Source organism: Hypanus sabinus, chromosome 25, assembly GCF_030144855.1.
Source record: "Hypanus sabinus isolate sHypSab1 chromosome 25, sHypSab1.hap1, whole genome shotgun sequence".
NCBI lineage: Eukaryota > Metazoa > Chordata > Chondrichthyes > Myliobatiformes > Dasyatidae > Hypanus > Hypanus sabinus.
The window spans coordinates 52,375,763-52,397,184 of NC_082730.1; the positions used below are offsets into that span (position 1 = coordinate 52,375,763).

The 21,422-nt window shown below is 37.8% G+C and overlaps 1 protein-coding gene across 1 annotated transcript in view; it reads left to right on the forward strand.

Annotated features, from left to right (window-relative positions):
* ppfia4 (PTPRF interacting protein alpha 4) overlaps positions 1-21,422 on the forward strand; it is a 219,228-nt gene that overhangs the window by 144,479 nt on the left and 53,327 nt on the right. The window contains exons 11-18 of the mRNA XM_059950617.1: positions 4,194-4,256; positions 6,029-6,120; positions 6,938-7,079; positions 12,527-12,753; positions 13,045-13,285; positions 14,988-15,017; positions 18,763-18,902; positions 20,638-20,810. Coding sequence (XP_059806600.1) covers positions 4,194-4,256; positions 6,029-6,120; positions 6,938-7,079; positions 12,527-12,753; positions 13,045-13,285; positions 14,988-15,017; positions 18,763-18,902; positions 20,638-20,810 — 1,108 coding nt within the window. The remainder of the gene's footprint in view (positions 1-4,193; positions 4,257-6,028; positions 6,121-6,937; positions 7,080-12,526; positions 12,754-13,044; positions 13,286-14,987; positions 15,018-18,762; positions 18,903-20,637; positions 20,811-21,422) is intronic.

The following is a 21,422-nucleotide window of genomic DNA, read 5'->3' on the forward strand; positions in this document are numbered from 1 at the left end:
TTTCTGTACACTTCAACTCTGTGAGTCTATATATGCAGTGTTACATTAGTATTGACTTTCACAACAAAGTTTTTCAACAAAATTAGAACCTTTTATCTTTGGCAATTATTTTCATTGGATAGCATCTGTTAATTGGCACCATCTGCTCCATGGCTTCTTGCCCTCACTGGTGTTTATAATTTGGTGGCTGTCCGTCATGTCTGACTGTGACAGGAAACATGCACAGGGGAGTTCTAAAAGTGAAACAGCCACAGCACTGGGGCAGTTCCACTCTCTCGACTTCAGAAGTCAGTTCAAAAGGTACGAATAAGTGTCACAAACTGGGGTTTTCCTTGGTTGTTGCGGATGGCTGTGATGTGTTCTGGACTTTGCTCTCTGCGAGCTTTGTTGTATCACCTTCCTGAACATTGGGTCTCACTGTAGATCTCACCCGCCCAGCCTGTCGGAATGGACTTTGATAGACATGTCCCTGTCTCACCAGGCTGTGAGGCCACTGCCTATCCTCACCTGGTTTAGCCCGTCTGTCAAAGTCGTGCACTGTGTTGTGGCTGCTGTCACATGCAAACAGCTACTCGGAGCCACAGGTAAGAGCTGAGTGTCTGGGAGGACCACAGGTGACTGAGTTGCCCTGGAATGGACATAACAAGCTACCCAAAGGTGCTACCCATCCCCATACACTGCTGTCTATAATATATTCCCATATTATGGCAAAATAGAAAAAGGGTTATTAATACATCATCAGACATGGGTGAGATATATTCTGGAATATTATAACAAGTGTAATTATGTTTACAGTGATTTCCACAAGTACAGAAATGCATGGTGCAGTGAAAAACTTACTTGCAGCAACATCACAGCTTAATTGCATTATGTAAGTAGCATTCATGAGAAAAATTCATGAAGCATGCATTTTACACAATATTGTACAAGGAGGAATATAATTAGAGCAAAAAAAAAGTGAAGTTCATTGTGGTCAAGTGTTGCTATCCTGAGTTAGAGTTGTACAGTGTGGGTCAAGAACTGAATAGTTGAAGTGAAGTACCTGTCCTTGATGATCAGTTTGGTCAACATACTTAAGAAATAATGAAAGCATATGAATTAACCTTTCTAATATATAAAAATATAAAGTAGGATTGAAGTGACTGAGGTCTTTTAGCGATAAGGCTCAGCCAGATGAAGGGTGAATGTGTAAAGACTTATGAACTTTCTATCGAGAAGGGGAGAGATTTCTAAGAAAAATACCCTTCCCTGATGGCAGATATATGGTAAAGGGTCTAAGTGAAGGTCATTAACAGGTTTAAGAGGGGAATGTACTCTATAACTGTCAAGTGGGATTTTGAAAGCATTTCCTGTTTATACCCTTGCAAAGGCATGGAAAGAAATTTGTTTTAACATCAGCAGTGGCCCATCTTGAACACAAATGGTGAATGTCTCACATTCTAATTTTTACAAACTTGAAGTCAAAATCGATCTAACTTTTTATGGCCCTTGTACTTTATTGCTGCAATTTGCTTGTTCACCTTCATATCACTTGGCCAGAGGGTAAGCCTGAATAACACCATACGTTGAATCAGATGCTGTCATCCAATTAACAGTGCAAAGAAATATGGAACTCTAATTGTCTTTGATTATTGCCTTTTCTGCTTAGTTATTTATTTTTCTGATTCACTGCCAGTTTTTCATTCTATTTTTCAAGTGTGTTTACAATCCAGGTGTCTAATCTTATCGTTTAGTACTTGTATAGAGTATTCAGTCTCATGTTCATTTTAATTGCAGATCCAAGGAGTTTAAACAATAAGTATTGTTGATTCCCAGTGTTCCTCACATTATAAATATTGCAATTTTAGAAAACTCGTGAGTGAATTCATATAGTAAGGCCAAATTATGATGACCAAGGATTTAAAATGTACAAAACAAGCAAAATTGATTTTGTAAATGCAAGAGAAGTCTGCAGATGCTGGAAAAACAAAGCAACACTGATTTAACAGGGGTGTGTGGTTTTGTGATAAGAGGGGAGTTAAAATTGATTTTATACTTCCTTCTCAATCATCTAACTTCAGACTTTTGGAGGAATATTGAAAACAAGACCATCTGGTGTCTCTGAAGTGGGGTTGTCTCTGTGCATCCTGTACATGATCACTGTTTAATGCAGCACAGATTTCAGCTGTTGCCCATCAGACATAACATGGGATTGTCTACTGTTTAGTTTTTGTTTGAAAGGAATTGTGAGATGCAGGTAACTGAAAAGTAATGCAATGCAGTTTTATGATTTGTTCTTATGAAGTTCAATAAATGACTTGATTTATAAATGACAACTATTACAAGTTATTTTAATAGTAGTAGAAATTGTAAGCTGACACTAGCAGAGCAGTCTCAAGAGATAAAGAGTAGATGAAGATACTGTGTCAGCATAAGTAAACCAGTTGAGGGGTTTAATATACTTTGATAAATGCCCTCAGGTCATTCTCAGGAATATTTTAGAGATGATGCATATTCTCCGAAGACTTTACCTAGTATCTTACACATGTACCTCTCCTAACAGTGATAACATTTCATTCCTAATCTTCCCTCTTCAGCCTCCAACCCAAGACTCAAACCAGGCAACGACTGAGTGTTCAGCCATCAAATATAACAAAATCTATGAACTTTTTCCTTTCCCTTTTCTCCTCAGGCAACTCCTTGACCCTTGATATCCCAACAGCAACCTTGTTTTAATATTCAGTGCCAGTAATACCTAGCATGTTAATGAAATTATCTCCATCTAAACCTTTACTCGCCAGTCCCTTCATTGAGCAAGTTTTGGCCTATCTATCCCTTCCTCTCACATGACTAACAACAATAATGCCCACTTTGTTCCTTCCTGAAATGACAAGATTTCAAGTCATCTTCCTCTGCGCTGGCAGTTGTATTTCATCTTCCAGTGTTCATGGCCAACTATTCCCTTTGCTTCTCTCCATTGGCTGAATTGCCTTTTACATTCTCTATGCATACAGTTACATATTGCCCATGAAACTTCATTCCTTCTCCGCACTAGTGCTCTCAAATACTGAGATACATCTTTTTATGCCCCAATATATCCATTCACTTTCCTTGTTCACTGTGAGGAGCTTGTTCATTCTCAATGTGACTGTGTGAGTTTCCTCCAGATGCTTCGGGTTTCTCCCACAGTCCAAAGACATAGCAGTTAATGGGTTAATTGGTCAGTGTAAATCGTCCTGTGATTAGGCTAGGGCTAAGTAGGTGGGATGCTGGGTGGTGTGGCTCATTGGGCTGGTAGAGCCCACTCAACGTGTTATTTCTATAAAATAAGTAGATTATTAGATAAATAACAGTTTTGCCATGCCCTTCTCTTTCACTATTACTCTAGTTCCTACTCTATGTCTTCTCATTGTTTCTTTATGCTTTGCTTCCTTCTTTCTCTTCATCCAACATTGTTCTCAGCCCTAGCTAACCCTTTTCCACTTTGATTCTGTCTACTGTGACCTCTAACTTTGCACAAACAGAATACAACTAAAACTATCTTATTCAATCATATAGAGGTTTTAGATAATTTATAAAGTGATTAACAGAAATAAATCCTTTAGCACTTTAACCAGGAAAATACTATTGCAGAACCAAAGATGAAGATTTTTAAAGAGTAACTAAAATTTCAGTTAAAGCGTTGATCTTAAGGGGAAACTAAATAGGGATGAAAGAGGCAGAGAGATGTTAGGTAGGAATTGGACAGAACCTATTAGATAATTGAAGGCAGACATGCCAGTGGTGGGATAGGCAGCTTTAAGAATGCAAAATAGGTCAGAATGTGGAGGAAAACAAAATTCTTTGAGGGTTGTTGAACTAGTAGGTTCTTGAAATAAGTATATTTTGAAATACTGTAGGTATTCAAATGAAACCTTTACATTTCCTCATCTTTTTCTCTCAATTTCTTGTTGGAGGAGATGAGTAAGTAGTATTTCTCTGATAGATCAGCCTCGAAGTATTAGACTTAATATTTAATAGAATACAAAACTTTACATGGCTTTGAATTAAATTTATTTCAGAAATTGATACCACTCTACAACACTTTTAGTGTTCATTGCTGCATTTGAGATTACATTAGATCTTGTCGAAGAATTTATTAAAAGCTGCCCAAATCATGCACTTTGATAGCAAATGGCCATCTCATTCAAGAATTTCTTGTTTTACTTTTCCAGAATACGTTGATACAAGAAGTGGAAAATACAAGAAAACAACTAGAAGAATATCATCAAGACAAGGTAAGATTGTCAGTGATACTTTGGGCAACTGAGTGTGCTGTATCAGTGTTTATTTCTTCTCTTGAATGTGTCTTATCCAAGGGTTAGCTTTAGAATGTTTAGCAACCAACACTGTATGGTCACAGGGATGGCAAGTGGCAGTGTGGCTGAGAATTCACTAAACAAGTTATTTTCTGCATCTTGATTTTAATAATATAGTGATAAAATAACTTAAGCGACCCAAGGTGACCATAGAACAAAATTATCAACATAGTAGTCCCTGTACCTTGTTCAGGAGTATAAATTAAGCACCATTTTCAGAAGATATTTCAGAACCTTTTGAGATGTATTACTTTAGTTTGTTTGCTCAATGTAAAATTATTTCTCTTGTATTTAGTAGAATAAAACAAAATGTTTTCCTGCTTTAGTCATGTATCTTTTGTTTAGCAATGTGCTAAAGCTCCTTTTTAAATGTTTACATTGTTTGATTATTAAATCAACATTGTAATACATCATCAACTCTCGAAAGCCATTAAACGTAATTATGCTGACATAGCTGATGTGGTCTAACTGTCTGAATCTTAGCTGCAGATTGATTTGTGATTGCATAATGTGTACACGGAGATCAAATGTTCCTTATACAAATCCTTTAACTATATTAATATATTTTAATATATATAATATAAATTATATAATATATATATAATTTACTATATTTGAATAGGTACTTTCATCATTTATCTACAAACAGTAAAAAAATCAACCATTCATGTTCCCCAAGTTACAGACATTAAAACACTAAATATTCAACAAACATACTTAACTAAAAGCACGCACAGAGCATACCTGCCCAAGGGTCATGTGCATCACTTGCCTTAAAGAAAAGAAGAGAGACCGAGCTTCCTACATATGCTTCCTATATACCCAGGATCTTTGAAAGTGCACACCAGGTGGCTATCCAATAGGAAAAGCGGCTACAGTTTCTAAGCTAACCAATCACAATGGAAGCGAATTTCAACAGACAGAACAAGGCATGCCCCCCCCCACCCCATAGGACAACTCAACTATACAACTTAGTTTTCCTTGGGGACTATTGTAATGGAAGTTTAGATTAAAAAAACAACATAAATATAATGAATGATTGGGCCCTATTGCAAAGTTTCAGCCGCTTAACATCTTTTCATGCCATTAACTTCTCCAGAAGTATGATTTTCCAATTTCCAATATCCTTTAATTCCTCTTATTCAGTAGATCTTGGTTTTCTGGCATTTATAGAAAGTTGCTTTTGTCTATATATAACTTCCTATAACTATTTGGGATTTTATGGAAAGGTATTTATGGACACAAAGATTAGTAATTTGTTTTTTATTGTCACATGTACCAAGGAACAATGAAAAGGTTAGTTTTGCATGCCATGCATACAGATATTTCAAATGTAGGTACAAGAGGCAAGGCAATAGCAGGAGAAGATAGTGTTACAGTTAAAGAGGAGTACAATAAAGGTAAACTAATACCTTTATTGGTAAGCAAGGCCTTGACATGGTAGATTGAGAGATCAAGATTTAATCTTTATCATCCAAAGGATTTGTTCAACCATCTTTTGACAGCAGAGTAGAAGCTGTCCTTGAGCCTGGTGATGTGTGTTTTCAAACTTTTATATCTTTTGCCTGGTGGAACGGGGGAAAAGAGAGAATCACTGGACTGAATAATTTATTTAGTTACTCTGCCACTTTATTTTTGTCTTTGTTATAAATTATCCCCTTTCTGATGAATGGATGTCCTATTTCACACAGGAGAGGCTGGCAAATGAAATAGGAAAGTTAAGGGCTGAAGTGGAACAGCTGAAATTAAAGACAGGAGCATTTGCAGAAAGTGTTCATCCACGGTAATTCATCAACCTTGTTCTTGAGAGGGTCATTTTCTTGTTGTTTATTTCATTTACTAAGTTAACATGAGCTAATGTCTTCAACACCATGTGTTCATTTTCCATTGTCAATACCTATGCTGCATTCTACTTAAGACACAGCAATTAACAGGTTCTTTTGCCAGAAGTATCAGTGCACCTCCATTGAGAAAAGCAGAAGATAACAGCAAACTTAAAGGACCTGTACTTATTGCAGCTCATCAGCAGTTGCTAGTACTTTCTAGACTGTGTGAGTTGAGAGAAGAGAAGCTCTTAACATCTACCCTTTTTGCATTGAAATAAAATAAGTATTCCTTATTTAATAACTCAGTTTTTACAGGTTCTCTTCTCCATCTGGGACTTTGAACTTAAGAGTCATTGAATGTTATTACTGTTATTAACATGATTTCAGAAGAAAAAACAACAGAATATATAAAAGATAGATTGTAGTTGAGTGTCTGGATTTCAGCCAACTCTTCAATTCTAGTTGGAAGTTCAAATAACCGAATTAATAGAATATATATTCCCAGTACCTCTATTCAAGACACAACAGCAGAATACATGAGTTACAATGACATGATAAAGTGTATATGACTCATTTGTATTACTTTCTTTCAGAATCATTGGAATCAAACTCTTTGAAGTTAAATTATTTGAGACAGAGGAACCAGCTATTTGTACTTGCAAGCCAAAACCAAATTACATTTTTATACATGTGTTTGGCAGTGTTGAATTAAATAATTGAATAAAGTAATTAAGTAATTTAATTTGATGAAACTAATTCAGCACTTTCTTGTAGAACTCATTTGGGCAGTGCAACAGATTTACGATACACGCTTAGTTCTGTAGTGGAGACGCAGCCTGAACACTATGGGACCCCAGCAGTGCTAAGGCGACCTCAGAAGGGGCGTTTCACCCCTCTGCGGGATGAACCCACTAAGGTAAGAGACGGCTTGTGACTGGTATGTCAATAGATTGGTAGAACTCTCAAAACCCTTTGCAAAGTGTTATTTAAAGATGTGGATATTTCCTTTATAAAATTCTCAGGTTCAGACTGTTACTGGGATATCCAGCAATGACTTGATTTGAAAAAGTCAGCGCCACACTGACATCTTGGTTGTGTAGGAACAACTGTTGCTTGTGTTGTGGTGAGATTTTTGTTTACTTTTATGCCAAGGACAGCATTGAAGTTCTATATCTCGAAAAGTAACAGGCTCCCCATGCTACAGATTTTGTCACCAAGTTTTTTGGAAAAGAGGATCAATTTCCTGTGTGCCTACAGAATTACATCAAATTAAGACAGTGGTAAGTGGAGTAAATATAGTAAGAAAAAGAAAGGTGTCGCAGCAGTTAAAGAGGCGGAATTGATGGGCAAGTAAACATGCCATTGATAATTATGGAACCAATAACAAGATGTGACTTGTGCAGAATAAAATAGGTTAACACAAGCCTGCAATGAGAATATCAAATTTACAAGTATGTTCTTTTAAACTGAGTGAGACTGTGATGCTGCATGAGATCAAACATAGGATGAAAGCTCTGATGGATGAAACAAGAGGAGTTCTTAAAGGGCAGAGTGCAAATGGTGTTCTTTCCAGTATTTTTGGGATAACTAGAAATTCAGAGATTAGCTGACATCAACGGATGGCTGATTAAACCTCCTGCAAAGATAGAAGGCCGTTTTATCTCCTCCTGCAAAAGGTGTTGAGGTTCAATACTCAACAGGAGTCTGATAGTAGAACTTGTTTGAAAACCATGTTTTCCCTTTAAGACTCCATCTTGGGCAGAAATATTATGATGATTCAAGAAGCAGCGGGTTAATGCAATGGATGCTGTAACTCCAAAGTAAAAGCTAAGGCACTTACAACACTTTCCAGGCTGGAGAAAATCTTTATAGAGTGAATCCGTTTCACATCAGTGATCTTTTATCAGCGTTCTACTGAAGAGTCATCAACATTAGCTTTCTCATCATAAACACTGGCTGACCTTCTTAGGTCAAGAAAATTAGTTATATTAAATCCTCAATTTAGTCTCTACATTTGAAAGATGTATAGGTGCATAAGATCTATTTATGGTATATGTCTTCAAGTTTTCCAATTTTTGCAGTTCTGTGAAAATGCGTTGGGAAGAAGCTTAAGTGTCGCCAGGGCAACTAGCTCAGGTGTGCATCTTGGAATACCAACATGCATGAAAGAGGTGACAAGAGAGCCTATTATTAGCATGTCCTGTGCAATTTTTGTCACACGTATGGAGCTTTCAATTGAAACATGTCTTGACTGAAGACGTAGCTCCTGCATTAAGTAAGGGGGAGACCAGAAATACAATTTCTTTTGGATTGAGTCATCTTTCTTGTTCATGTTTATTCTTAACATCTCTTATTGATTTCTGACTTTCTCCCACAACCCTCCCCACCTGTACCCCTTCAATTAAATTTCACTCTTTCCCCTCTGTGCTTCTTGCATCACCGCTATGTGCCTTAAGCCCAGCAAGCTTCGATTTGTCTAACTAATTCACTTTTCCACTGCAGTTTCCCCAGGATACTGTATTATCTGTCTACATCCCTGATTGCTTGCCTATCTCATCCCTTAACCATCAGGCAGCTCAATGAAGTGGTCTCCCAATCTCTGTCAGGTCTCATCGATGTACAAGAGGTCACATCGGTGCATCGAGCACAGCAGATGACCCTAACAGACTTACCTCATCGGGAAGGACTATTTGGGGACCCTGAATAGCAGTAAGGGAAGAGGTGTAGGGGCAGGTGTAGCACTTGTTCTGCTTGCAAGGACATACCAGGAGGGAGATCAGTGGGGAGGGATGAATGAAAAAGGGAGTCACATAGGGAGCAATCCCTGCAGAATGCAGAAAGTGGAGCGGGAGGGAAAGATGTGCTTGGTGGTGCAATCCCATTGGAGATGGCAGAAGTTATGGACAACTATGTGCTGGACGTGGAGTCTACTGGGGTGGTAGGTGAGGACAAGAGGAATCCTATCCCTGGTGGGGTTGTGGGTGAGGGCAGATGTGTGTGAAATGAAAGAGATACAGGTGAGGGGGGTGTTGATGGTGGAAGAAGGAAAGCATCTTTCTTTGAAGAAGGAGTTCTGACATCTCATTAGCTTTTAAATGAAAAGCCTCATCCTGATGTGGTGGAGACAGAGGAACTGAGAGAAGGAGGATGGCATTTTTACAAGTTGTATCATATTGCCACCATTTCCAAGTTTCTCACCAGGTCAAGTGCAATTCTTTCTTGGAAATACTGTAGGTGGCAGCTGTTCATGGCCCCTAGGCTCCAGTGTTCCTGGAAACTACTCACAAACAGTCCCATGAATACCTTTTCCACACAGTCTGCAAGAGTTCAAGAATGCCACTCTGTACCAAGTTCTTAAAGGGATTTTAGGAACAAGCAATATATGCTGGCCTTGGCAGCAATTCCATAACCCCTGAATGATTAAAAATTTACTGCTGCTTAATGAAAACGGGAGTAAAACAAAGATGTTTCAAACTAGCAAGAAGGTTGCTAGTTAAGTGTACATACATTCCTGCTGCTTGTTTTGGTCATAGTTCTTGTTTCTCCTATGTAAAATGAGACCAGCAAAGAGATTTTTATTTCACTTACCAATGTTTTGTTGTTATGTTTTCTTGGGAGCCTCAAACCGACAATTTGAAAACTATTGTTTAAAGGTAATGAACAGAAGTTACTTTAGTAGGAATTTAAAAAAACATAGAAAACCTACAGCACAATAGAAGTCCTTTGACACACAAAGCTGTGCCGAACATGTACTTACTTTAGAAATTAGCTAGGGTTACCCATAGACCTCTATTTTTCAAAGCTCAATTACCTATCCAGGACCCTCTTAAAAGACCCTATCGTATCTGCTTTCACCACCATCACCGGCAGCCCATTCCACGCACTCACTACTCTCTGCGTTTTAAAAAAAAACTTACCCCTGACATCTCCTCTGTACCTACTTCCAAGCACCTCAAAACTGTGCCCTGTCGTGGCAGCCATTTCAGCCCTGGGGAAAAGCCTCTGACTATCCACACGATCAATTCCTCTCAGCATCTATCAGGTTAGCTCTCATCCTCTGTCGCTCCAAGGAAAAAAAGCCAAGTTCACTCATCTCGTAAGGCATGCTCCCCAATCCAGGCAACATATTTGTAAATCTCCTCTGCACCCTTTGGATAGTTTCCATATCCTTCCTGTAGTGAGGTGGCCAGAATTGAGCAGAATCATGTTCCTGTGAATTAATTCTTTTTTTTGTCAGAGATGGTTAAACGATGTTATTTCTTAATGTGATCAAAGGAAATCTTACTGGGAAATTCTGTGCCACCTTGTTTGAAGAAATTGGCCTTCCGAAATAAACTCGCCTTAACTCTGGCAACTGTTACTGGAATAGTTTGCTGATTTATTACCTACCCTGATCACAGAGAAAATTTTATATTTAAATGACAGACTGGCATAAGGTATCTTATTGTCTGTCAAGAGAGTCAGATTTTGATGTTACTGTTACGTCTTTTTACATATCATTAAAACACAACACCTGTACCTTAAAGTATAACTGGGACTTCACTAATCTTTAATTTCTTGAACTCTATTAACCAATTTGATTGATGCTTGATGGTTCAAGTGTTTCTACTGTCGATCACCTCAAGCCACTTTGCTGCCTGTAATCTAAAAACTAATGAATATTCTATGCAGATCCAGGCATGCAATCACCCTGACTTCCCAGATCTTTGATGATCATTGGATCATACACTTGTATAAGTAAACGGTCCACTTTGTGTTCCCTTTAATTGGCTAAGATTGCCTCTGTAGCCTATGATCTGTTATGTAGCATCTATATCGACATTGATAGTTTAATTATTTTTGGCCCTTTTCTTCTTTGACATTCAGTGGTCTACTGATGGTACCATAAATGATCAAATTAGTAACTGTGGGCTTTTGCTAGTACAGTTTTAAGATCTTGCCAAATTTCCTTTTGCGCTTTTATGATTAAATTTTATTACAAGCCTTCCATTATATTTTTATATTTTAGTCTGTAATATTTTGGAAAAAAAATAGGGTTTGGCAGGTAGAATGCTAATGTGGGGCAGTCTTGAATGCGTATTTTGTTACCAGATTTTCATGCTGTTTTATGCAGCATGTGCATCTACGTGTTAAGACAAATTGCACAACCAGGCCATGCTGTACCCTTAATAATCTAAAATAATATATACCAAGGTAACTTGTACTGTAATGAAACCAATAATGTTTCTCCTGACACTATATTTACAACACCTTGTACCAGGCAGCATCCTAATGAATCTGGTATTACTGTTTTTGCCTCAACAGCACTTTTTACACAATTCCAAAACTAGAAAAGTAATCAAAGTTTGTGATTCACTATCATCTTGGGCTTAATACTTCATACCTCCTGCTATTCAGTATTTCATGAGCTTTTTTTGATAGCTCATGAGATACTGCTTTTAGTATGCCCAAACCATGGCTCTTCTGCACTACCCAATCTTGTACCAATTATTAGTACATTGTTTTACTTTTAACCAAACTATACCAGCTTGCTTAAGTCCTTGACTTATCTATGCATCTTTGGCAGTATTTTTTGAGCTTCAGAATTAATTCATTCATTTTCATTTCATCTGTAAATGTGAACAGTACTCCTGATTTTTCCCTGAAGGCTAAAGCGAAGCCTTTACATCTGGATGAAGGCTATAGTAAATATTGTAGTTTCTCAGTGCAAATTAGTCATGTTGAATTTTACTGAAATCTAGATGTATAATAAATTGAAGGATTCAACAATTTTGACTCTCAGGATTTCAGGTACAGCCAACACCAGAAGAGCCAGGGTGGAGTTCAAAATTTTGAATTCTGTGGTTAATTTTGACCAGTTAAATAAGCATTTGATCTGAATATTTTGAACCTAACCAGAAGAGGTTTTGTAGGCCCAAGAGTGGAAAATGAACTGGTGGTCAGCCCCACTGCTCTCTGCCAGCTGAGGATCCCATCTGCCTGTGTTTGTTCCGCCTCCCTCTCTTCTTTGCTACTACCATCAGTCAGGAGATGCAGGAATCTAGGGTCCCATGCCAGCATGGCATGACAAACTGTTGTTGTCCTGCAACCATTGGGCTCTTGGATCAGTGTGGCTGGCTTCATTCACCTCAACGCTGAACTGACGGCACAGTTTCGGGACTTATTTTCTGGAACTCTGCCTTGGTTTATGGTTTTCCATGAATTTTAATGTAATTTGTTATTTTTCTGTGATTGCCTGCAAGAAAATGAATCTTAAGCTTGTATATAGTATACATACTTCGATAATAAATTTACTCTGAACTTTGAAGATGTACACCAAGCAATAACAATTGGTAACTGCAATTTCTTCCATTGACCACTTAGATTCAGACTTTAAGTGAACAGGACTGGGAGTGCACTCAGCAAGCAAACGTTCTGACCAGCTCCACACATGCTTTTGAAAGTGATACAGAAATGTCCGACATTGACGACGAGGACGGCGAGACAATGTTCGGTTCAGCAGATCTGCTTTCACCCAGTGGGCACTCGGATGCTCAGACTCTGGCTATGATGTTACAAGAACAACTTGATGCTATCAATAAAGAAATCAGGTAGGGTGAAAAACCGTGCAAGGAAACTTGTGGATATGCTGTTATAACAGCATATGGTGTGCTTCCTGAAACTACTCCCTTTCATGAAAACTTTCAATGTGATTTTTTTAACTTATTTGCACATTATAATTTATTTCAACTTACATACAGTACTATTGTTGAAATTGTGAGGTAAGATCTTTCTTTCACATTATTTTTAATTATAATCTGTTGTATTTGAATAATTGTTGTCAGCTTTTTAATGATGAGTGGCTTGCTGATGCTAACGTGACCAAGTCTTTTCTATGCCAGGATGATTCAAGAGGAGAAGGAGTCCACGGAGCAGCGAGCTGAGGAAATTGAGTGCCGTGTGGGGAGTGGAAGCATGGATGGGCTCAATTTACCTCGCATTCGAACGGGCACCTCCATTCCAACATCCCTCACAGCCCTGTCCCTCACCAGTTCTTCTCCACCTGTGAGTGGACGCTCCACACCCAAGCTAACTCCTCGCAGTTCATCCCATGACCTGGACCGGATGGGCATCATGACGCTGGTGGGCATCTCGTTAAATGGGAAGGGCAGCTTAGGGGTGGGAGTATGGATGCAAGTACAAATGTGTTGCTTCAGAAGCTGCGCTGAACTGCACGTGAACATCATCCTGATGTTTGCAGGCTTCAAATTAGTTCTTCCCAGCAGTTACGTTTATGCAGAAGATGACCTCAAGATTTATATAAGGCAGACAGCCCTCATGCGTAATCATGTTGCTGGGTAGCAGATAAAAAGCAAAAAAGGAGCAAATAGTTGTCATTTCAATAATTAACCTAGAAATAGAAAATATATTTAGAATTACATAAGGAAGCTATGAGGTTGTGTTGAAGTGCAGATTTCCATCAAAATCTGTGGTTAATTTTCACCAATTAAATAAGCATTTGATTGAAAATATTTTGAACATAAAGACAAGAGATTTTTCAGACACTGGTAATCTAGAGCAATACCCATAAAATACTAGAAGAACCCAGCAGGTCAGGGAGTATATTTAGAGGGGAAGTAAAAAATCAACGACCTGATGAAGGATCTCAACCTGGAATATTTCCCTCCATGCAGTAAATGCTGTTTGTCCTGCTGAATTCCTCCAGCATTTTGTGTAAACATTTTTAACAGTGTATTTTAAATGATAATCTAGTCATTAGGGGTCCACATGTAGACAAAGGACTTAAGGACATTTTACTAAATCCCACATTTGTCATCAAATCCTGTACCTGATTCCCATGTGTGCTCAAAAATGCAGAGAATATCACATTTTCTGTTGTGTCCAAGGCAGTTTCCTGCTGGTGTGACAAACATTCACTGTTTGAAAAAGCAGAATTATAGAAGTATCCTAACTGAATCACACAAGTAACTGCTAAATAATTTAAATTCAGAAATTTAGCAAGCTGTTTGAAAGAGCCACAGATAGCAATCATTTAGTGCTTTCCTTTCTTACCTTATGTTTTACACTGTGGGGTTAAAAGCTGAATGTGGTGAGAGTAAGTGAGAATATCTGACAACTTCAGGGATCACCACTGATTAATTGGTCAATTTTGCAGACTGAAAAATGTCTGAACTATGTAATGCATGTCCAAGAATGAAAAGGTTGACCTACAAATCTCTAGGATTATACTTAATGGAGTTCAGAAGAATAAGGGGGGAATCTTATTGAAACCTGCCAGGTACTGAAAAGTCTGGTTTGAGTAGATGTGGAGAGAACATTGAATTAGTAGGAGAGTTTGTGACCTGAGGGCTCAGCCTCAGAATAAAAGGTGTTCCTTTATAATTGAGACAAGGAGGATTTTTTCAGCCAAGAGGGTGGAACTATGGAATTCATTGCCACAAAGTGTGATGGAGGCTAAGCCATTGGATGTAGTTTAGACAGACATTGATGGTTTTGTGGTGAGTATGGGGATTAATCATTATGGGGAGATGACAGGAGAATGGGGTTGAAATAAAAGTCAGCCAGGATTGAAAGGCAAAGCAGAATTGATGGGCCAAATGGCCTAATAATGCTTATATCTCTTATAATCGTGAATATTATCCTCAGTAACTGATTTCCTAAGTAGTGTTTTGCTCTGACATTATTTCTCTCCTATGTGTAGGGAGCCTTCAGGTTACCAAGCTCCCTTTTAGTTAGTATCTGTACTATATGAGTCGATGTACGTGTGACTTATCTCCCTGACCTCATTGATTGTCTCTCTCTCTTTCCTGCAACCGCTGTTCAGCCCAGTGACTTAAGGAAGCACCGTCGGAAGGTAAATAGAACTGATGGTCATGATTATAAGCCATGGTGTTTTTAAAATGCTCCTTCATCCATGATTTATTTTTGTTATTTTCATTTACCTAGGGCATAGCAATGGTTTTGCAGAAAATACCAGTAATGTTAAAGTTACTCACATGTTGATGCTTAATTTATGAACACAGGGCAATGTCTGATCCCATCCTCATGTAGCAGCATACATTCCAAAAGTCAATAGCTACAAGTAACCAATGTTGAAGTCTCTGCCTTTCCTTCACCTGAGAATCCTGTAGCTAGTTGCAGTTACCCTATAACTGTGTTGGCTGAGATTAGGCAACTCACATCAGATTGTGTAGTGTTTTCGTGCAGGGTGTAGAAACTCTGAACTAAACACCAAGTTAAACCATAGCCAATGAGGACAGCATCACAGTAAGGTTAACCGTTTACTCTTTACTCTTCCACATTAACGTATGGTGAAAACTGGTGATAAAACAATACAAAATATATACAGTATCTGTTTCCTTCTTAGCATCACATTTACATCATAAATACTTGTAAAAGTAAAACTACAACAAACCACATTACATTAAAGTCTCGTTAAAGTACAACGTACAGTCAGAATCTACCAATGCCATCAACAGCTTTAAATACACTTCAACACAAACTTTCCAGCAATGCTTTCAATAGCACAAGAAAATAAACCTCATCAACCTTCATTTCTTTTAACAGAATCAGCATATTCAATATAACAGACTTCAACATTTCAACTGTCATATGAACTTACGCTCTTGCTTCTATGATGTTTCTTAGTGCGTGGAAATGGAACTTTTCTCGTGCTGATCCTGCACACACCTTCTAGTTTCTCCAAACTGGTATTTACCCACAAGACGCAGGGAAACCGGGTATGACATCATCACATGTCACGATATATCACAGATAATGAATTTACCTTCAACAACTGCAACATAGTTATCAACCTTAACTTCAACTAAAAAATAATTACAAATGAATTACTAAAGCGAAAATGTAATAAAGCTAAATAAATGCCTTAAGGGCAACACAGGTTGTATATATCACTTTGGTGAGACTATATCTCTCTTCCTTGCTAGGTAAAGCAGACATTTAGGAAAAAACTTCCCTACTTCTTAGTCACCAGAAAGCAGAAAAGACTGAGATACATTGGCATGGTTGGCAGATTGCCTTGGTCAAGTTATTTGCAAGTCACTTTGATTTTTACTTACTCTGATTTTCCAAATAACGTCTCTTTACTGTTGGTAGGCAGGAATCTCAGAAAACTATCACAGGATATTAGTCTCACAACTAGATTGTATAGCTGAACAGGAGGTTATCATGGGTTGGTCAATGTTCCCTGAAATCGTGCTCTTGCATTACTTGAAGCTCTGTAAATAAATCATTTCAACCTTTGGCTTTCCTGCAGTTTTCCATCTTGTGTCTCAATCTTACTAAATGAAGAGGTTTATCAGGATGCTGTCTGCACTGGAGTTTATGAGCTATAAGGAAAAGGTCAACAAACTTGGATTGTTCTGTCTAGAATATCAGAGGCTGAGGGGAGACTTGATGGAAGTTTTTAAAATTATGAGTTAAGATAGCATAGTCAGAATCTTTTCCCCAGGGTAGAAATGTCAAGGACCAGAGGTCATGCTTTAAGGTTAGAAGGAAAAAGTGAAAGTTTAAAGGCGATGTGAGGGACAGGATTTTAATGCAGATACTGTTCCCTCTAAGCTGCGTGGGTGCTCGGCCGCACAGTCATTGAAATTCTCCTGCACACATAGCCTTTGTTGCCGTACAGCTGGAATTTCTTTTATATAATGTGAATTGAAAGTGTTGCGTAGTTTTCAGGCCGTGTAAAAACTTCCTGCTCAGAGCAGTGGTCTGTGCAGTTATAAAAAAAGTATTGGAGAGAACATTGGTGGTAGGTGCTTGGAATAGACTAGCAGGAGTAATCAAGGAGTTTGGTGGAGTATATGGCACATGAAAACAACATGAATTTAACAGGATTGGCTGGTCAATAAATTTAATATAATAATACAAGATCATATTCAACCCCTTGATGGTTGCTCTTCATTCATTAAGATCTTGGTGATTTTTTTACCTTAGTGTTACTTTCTTGCAATAATTCTTTATTCCTCGGTTCTTTTAATATCTAAAAGTGTATCAGTACCTGAACTTGAAGGCATCACAGCTGTTGAGCTATATTCAATTGACAACCTGTAGCAATGGAAAAGAGACAGTCAACACCTTTATGGTTCCTAGATCTTTATGGACAGAAATCTTCCTTCAAGTTTCATGGCAAAGACCTTTACATTTCTGGTTATAAAACTCTAATTCAATTGTTCTTCATCTGTGAACTTCTTCTTAGAAGATTGGGAGAGCTATTCCAATATTGTGCATTACACAGTGAGCCCTTGCTGTCTGCAGTGTAATGAGCAAACAGGAACGGTCATTGGTAATTTGTTTTCTCTTATTTGAACAAATATACTGAGGCACTTGCTTTATTGCAGCTGAAACCATGAATTAGTGTTGCACTTTATTTTTTAAATTATCATTTAGTCTTCTTAGCTGTGGAAAAAGCAAAAGTAGGATGTGAGGGATCATTTCTTTTTCCCATATTTTGTTTACCATTGAGTAGTGAAATTGTCAATGAGTTGGACCTTGAGAAGGCCAATGAATTCAATTTAGCCTGGCACAATTCTGTACAGTTGCATGCCCCACATTCCTCTCCACACTACTTCATCTCCTTCCTGTGCTCTTCATGCACATGGGATAGGAAAGAACTGTGCATTGTGTGCTATTAATTCCAATGCCCTCAAGTGCATTACTCAAATCTTCATTGCCTGCAAACATCTCCCATATTTCTTCATGAGTATTCCACTCAACCCAACTCATGAGCTCTATTGCCACTTTGCTACATCATCCTTTGTATCTGGCTGACTGCCATCAGTACTAACATTTATTGAATTCCTATGGCCTCGAAATGTAAAATCTGAAGTCCCATTGTTGGTTATATATCTCTCCTTGTTCTCAGCCCACACTGCTTCCATCAACACTTGTGGTAGTACAGCAAGTACGTCCTAATTTATTCTCTTGTCCAAAGCATCCTCTCTCTTTTATTCAGCTACTCAAGTTTAAGTTCCTGTTTATTGTCATTTCAAACATATACATGCATACTGCCAAATGAAACAACATTCCTGTGGACCAAGCTATACAAGACAGTACATATAACTCACACATAACACATAAAGTAATATTACCAAAATTAAATTAATAAATATCTTAGAGGTTTATTCACAACACAAGACAAAAAGTAAATAGTAATGCTACTGGTGCTTCATACATGGTGAGACCATGGCAGGGACTTCAGTATTTTCATGGCATGGGAGGAAGCTGTTTCTCATCCTAATAGTACTCTGGAGTGTTTGCCCCTCTCCTTTCCCCTACACGATGTCATCTTGATACTTTCCTCTTTGTTTCTACTGTATACACTCCTGATTTTAAGTTTTCTAATTGGCAGTGCGGTTTGAAGAGTTTTAAAACTGCTTTCAGGATACAAGTTGTTGTTGCCTCTGCACTTCCCCAGAAATCCTTTATCACAGGATTCAACACTGAAATGGGAGAAGATAACAGACTGTTGGTTTCAGAGAGTTCTAATTGACATCTTGCATATTTTGTTGGATCATCAGATATATACAATATAGCAATTCTACCCATGCTCCTTGTTCACCTTGCAATATGTGCTTTAGTCTCCAGTGTCAAGGGAGGACAACCGTGAAGATAAAACAACAATCAGATGTGAAACATCACCTCCTTCATCTCCACGGACCGTAAGGTTGGAAAAACTTGCCCACTCACTGCAGTCAACAAGTCAAGAAGAAGGTCGAGGGTGAGGAGAATTTCATGTTTGACAAGCGTAGGTCATAAATATATATATCTTAAAAGTCAATGAGTTTCAAAGAGAACGGTAATCCTGAAGATTGGTAGCAAATAAAAAATATTTCTGACTTCACTTAAATAGAGTTGGCACTGGTCATGTTATTTAAGTAAAGGATTCAAGTTTCATGAGAAATTAAACCAACAAAGCACTCTTATAGATTTGGAAAGATTAATACTGATTCTGAAATGCTTTGCACCAATATCCCATTAAGACATCCCTAAAGTAAAAATCATTCACTCATTGCCACTACCTGAATAAATTCTATTTCATTTATACAACAAAAAGTAATTAATTTCCCATTCAAAAATAACTCACCTGCATAATGTGGTGTGACAACAGGAAATATTTTTTTCTTTCTTATAGTTAGCCTAAGAAACTGCTTCTGAATGTTAAAATGTTTTTTTTTAACAATTTACCACATGTTATCTTGTCTAGTTTGTACTATAAATAAGTTTTAAAATAAACATTTTAAAAAGGAAGTGTCCATAACACCTTGTACACGTCACATAGTGAAACGTCACGGAGCCTTTAAGAGAGAAATGTTCATTTTATACTGAATACTCAGGGTTTGTTATTGTTGCGAGAGGATAATAAATTATAACAAGCTATTCACTTCTCAATATCATCCTTGGACAATGCTGACGGGTGTTCATGTGTTTTATGTGAAGCATAAAACATAGTAAATTTTAAAACAAAATTATCTTAAAGTACCAAATGTAAAAAATGTTTCTGATTTCTTTTAAATATAGTTGTCACTGGTCATGTTATTAAAGAATTCAAAATCAATTTTGTGAAACCTGCCCTTTTGGTCCTCCTGGTGGTTCAGCTCCCAGCATCATTCCTGAATTGCAAACGTTTGAAATCTTTGATTCTTGTGGCAATATCCAACAACATTACCAGCCAGTTCCTTCATGATTACAGAGAATTGAACTTGCTGCCTGACAAAGAACGTTCTGGAAACTGAGTTTCTTACATAGGAGCAGAAGCACAAGGGTAACGTTTCTGCCGTTTAGTAAAGTAACTTCCAGTTTTTCAATTATTAATTCCAGCTTCAATAGTTTTTGGTTGTGAGTTTCAGATCTCCACTATGCTTGTGTAAAGAAATCCTGCCAAATCAGCCTCTGAACTGCATGGCTCTAATCTTAACAAATCCCCCTTTGTTCTGATCTCCCCATCAGAGTAATTTCCTGCAATTTTCACTATCAAATCCATTGTATTCATCTTAAAAAAAAGACTTTGATCATTGCTTATACTTCTATTTCAAGGCACTATGTGACTATCTGCCCTCATAATTTAATTCCTTTAGCCCATGCTGCATCTTTCTGATGATTCTGCTGTTTCCCTTCAAAGCCAATCGATCTTTCCTAAATTGTGATATTGATTCTCCACAACTTGTTATGTGTACTGAAGCTGGTACCTGATATATCATTCTGAATCAGAATAACAACATGTCACTTAAAAGCATAGAACATCTAAAGTATCTTCTGGTTCCATGGGATTCTAGATAATGATAATACATCATGCAAACTGAGTTAATATTACTTAATGGTAAACTTCTGGACACATAATTTACTGAAAATTGAATCAAATTGTTAATAATTGATTTCAGGGTCTTTTGGATTGCTGACTGGCCTTTTGTGATTAACTTATTTGTTTGAATGCTGTTGCAATGGTTGATTTTCAGCACACTGACTGCAGAGGAGCTGGCTAGCAATCCCAGTAGCAACAACAGCAGCCAAGACTCGTTGCATAAGGGTTCAAAGAAGAAAGGCATTAAATCTTCTATAGGCCGTCTGTTTGGCAAAAAGGAGAAGGCACGGCTGGGCCAGCTCAGCAAGGAAATGGCTTCAGTTCATGGTACGTACAGCTGGATTTCAAAGATTATATTAACTATCAAGATATATACAATCATCTGGTGCTTAAAAGCCCAGCAGGTGTGATTAAAGGTGGCACTGCTGTGGTGCTGGTTGAGTAAGGAGAGAAAAGTCAGCCAGGTTTTGCACTTTTTTTGGGATGTGTGTGCGAGATATCGAGTTCAATGTAAAGCCTGCCAAAACTCAAGGTTCACAAGGCATGGGTTGGGCAGAAATCTAAATCTGACTACTTTTGGATGGAGATTTTGGACATAGACACATCTTGCTAATAGGCTTACTGATGATTAAGAGGATCTGGTTTCTGCTCCCTCTCTGATTTAATACTTTAAGTGAACTAAGATCAATCAAATGGAATATTGTCCTTTGGTTAATCAACAGGCATGCAACCACAATGTAAATAACTTTATCAAGTCAGTGTATAACAAGAAATGAGTGGAGGCTGAGTATTTTTTGTGTTTCCTCTATAATTAACACAGGCGAACTAGAACTGCGGGATAGCAGTTAATACAATGCTATTACAGCACCAGCAACTGGGCTTCAATTCCACAGCTGTCTGTTGATGCACCATCAATAACTCACACTGAGACGTAGGCGA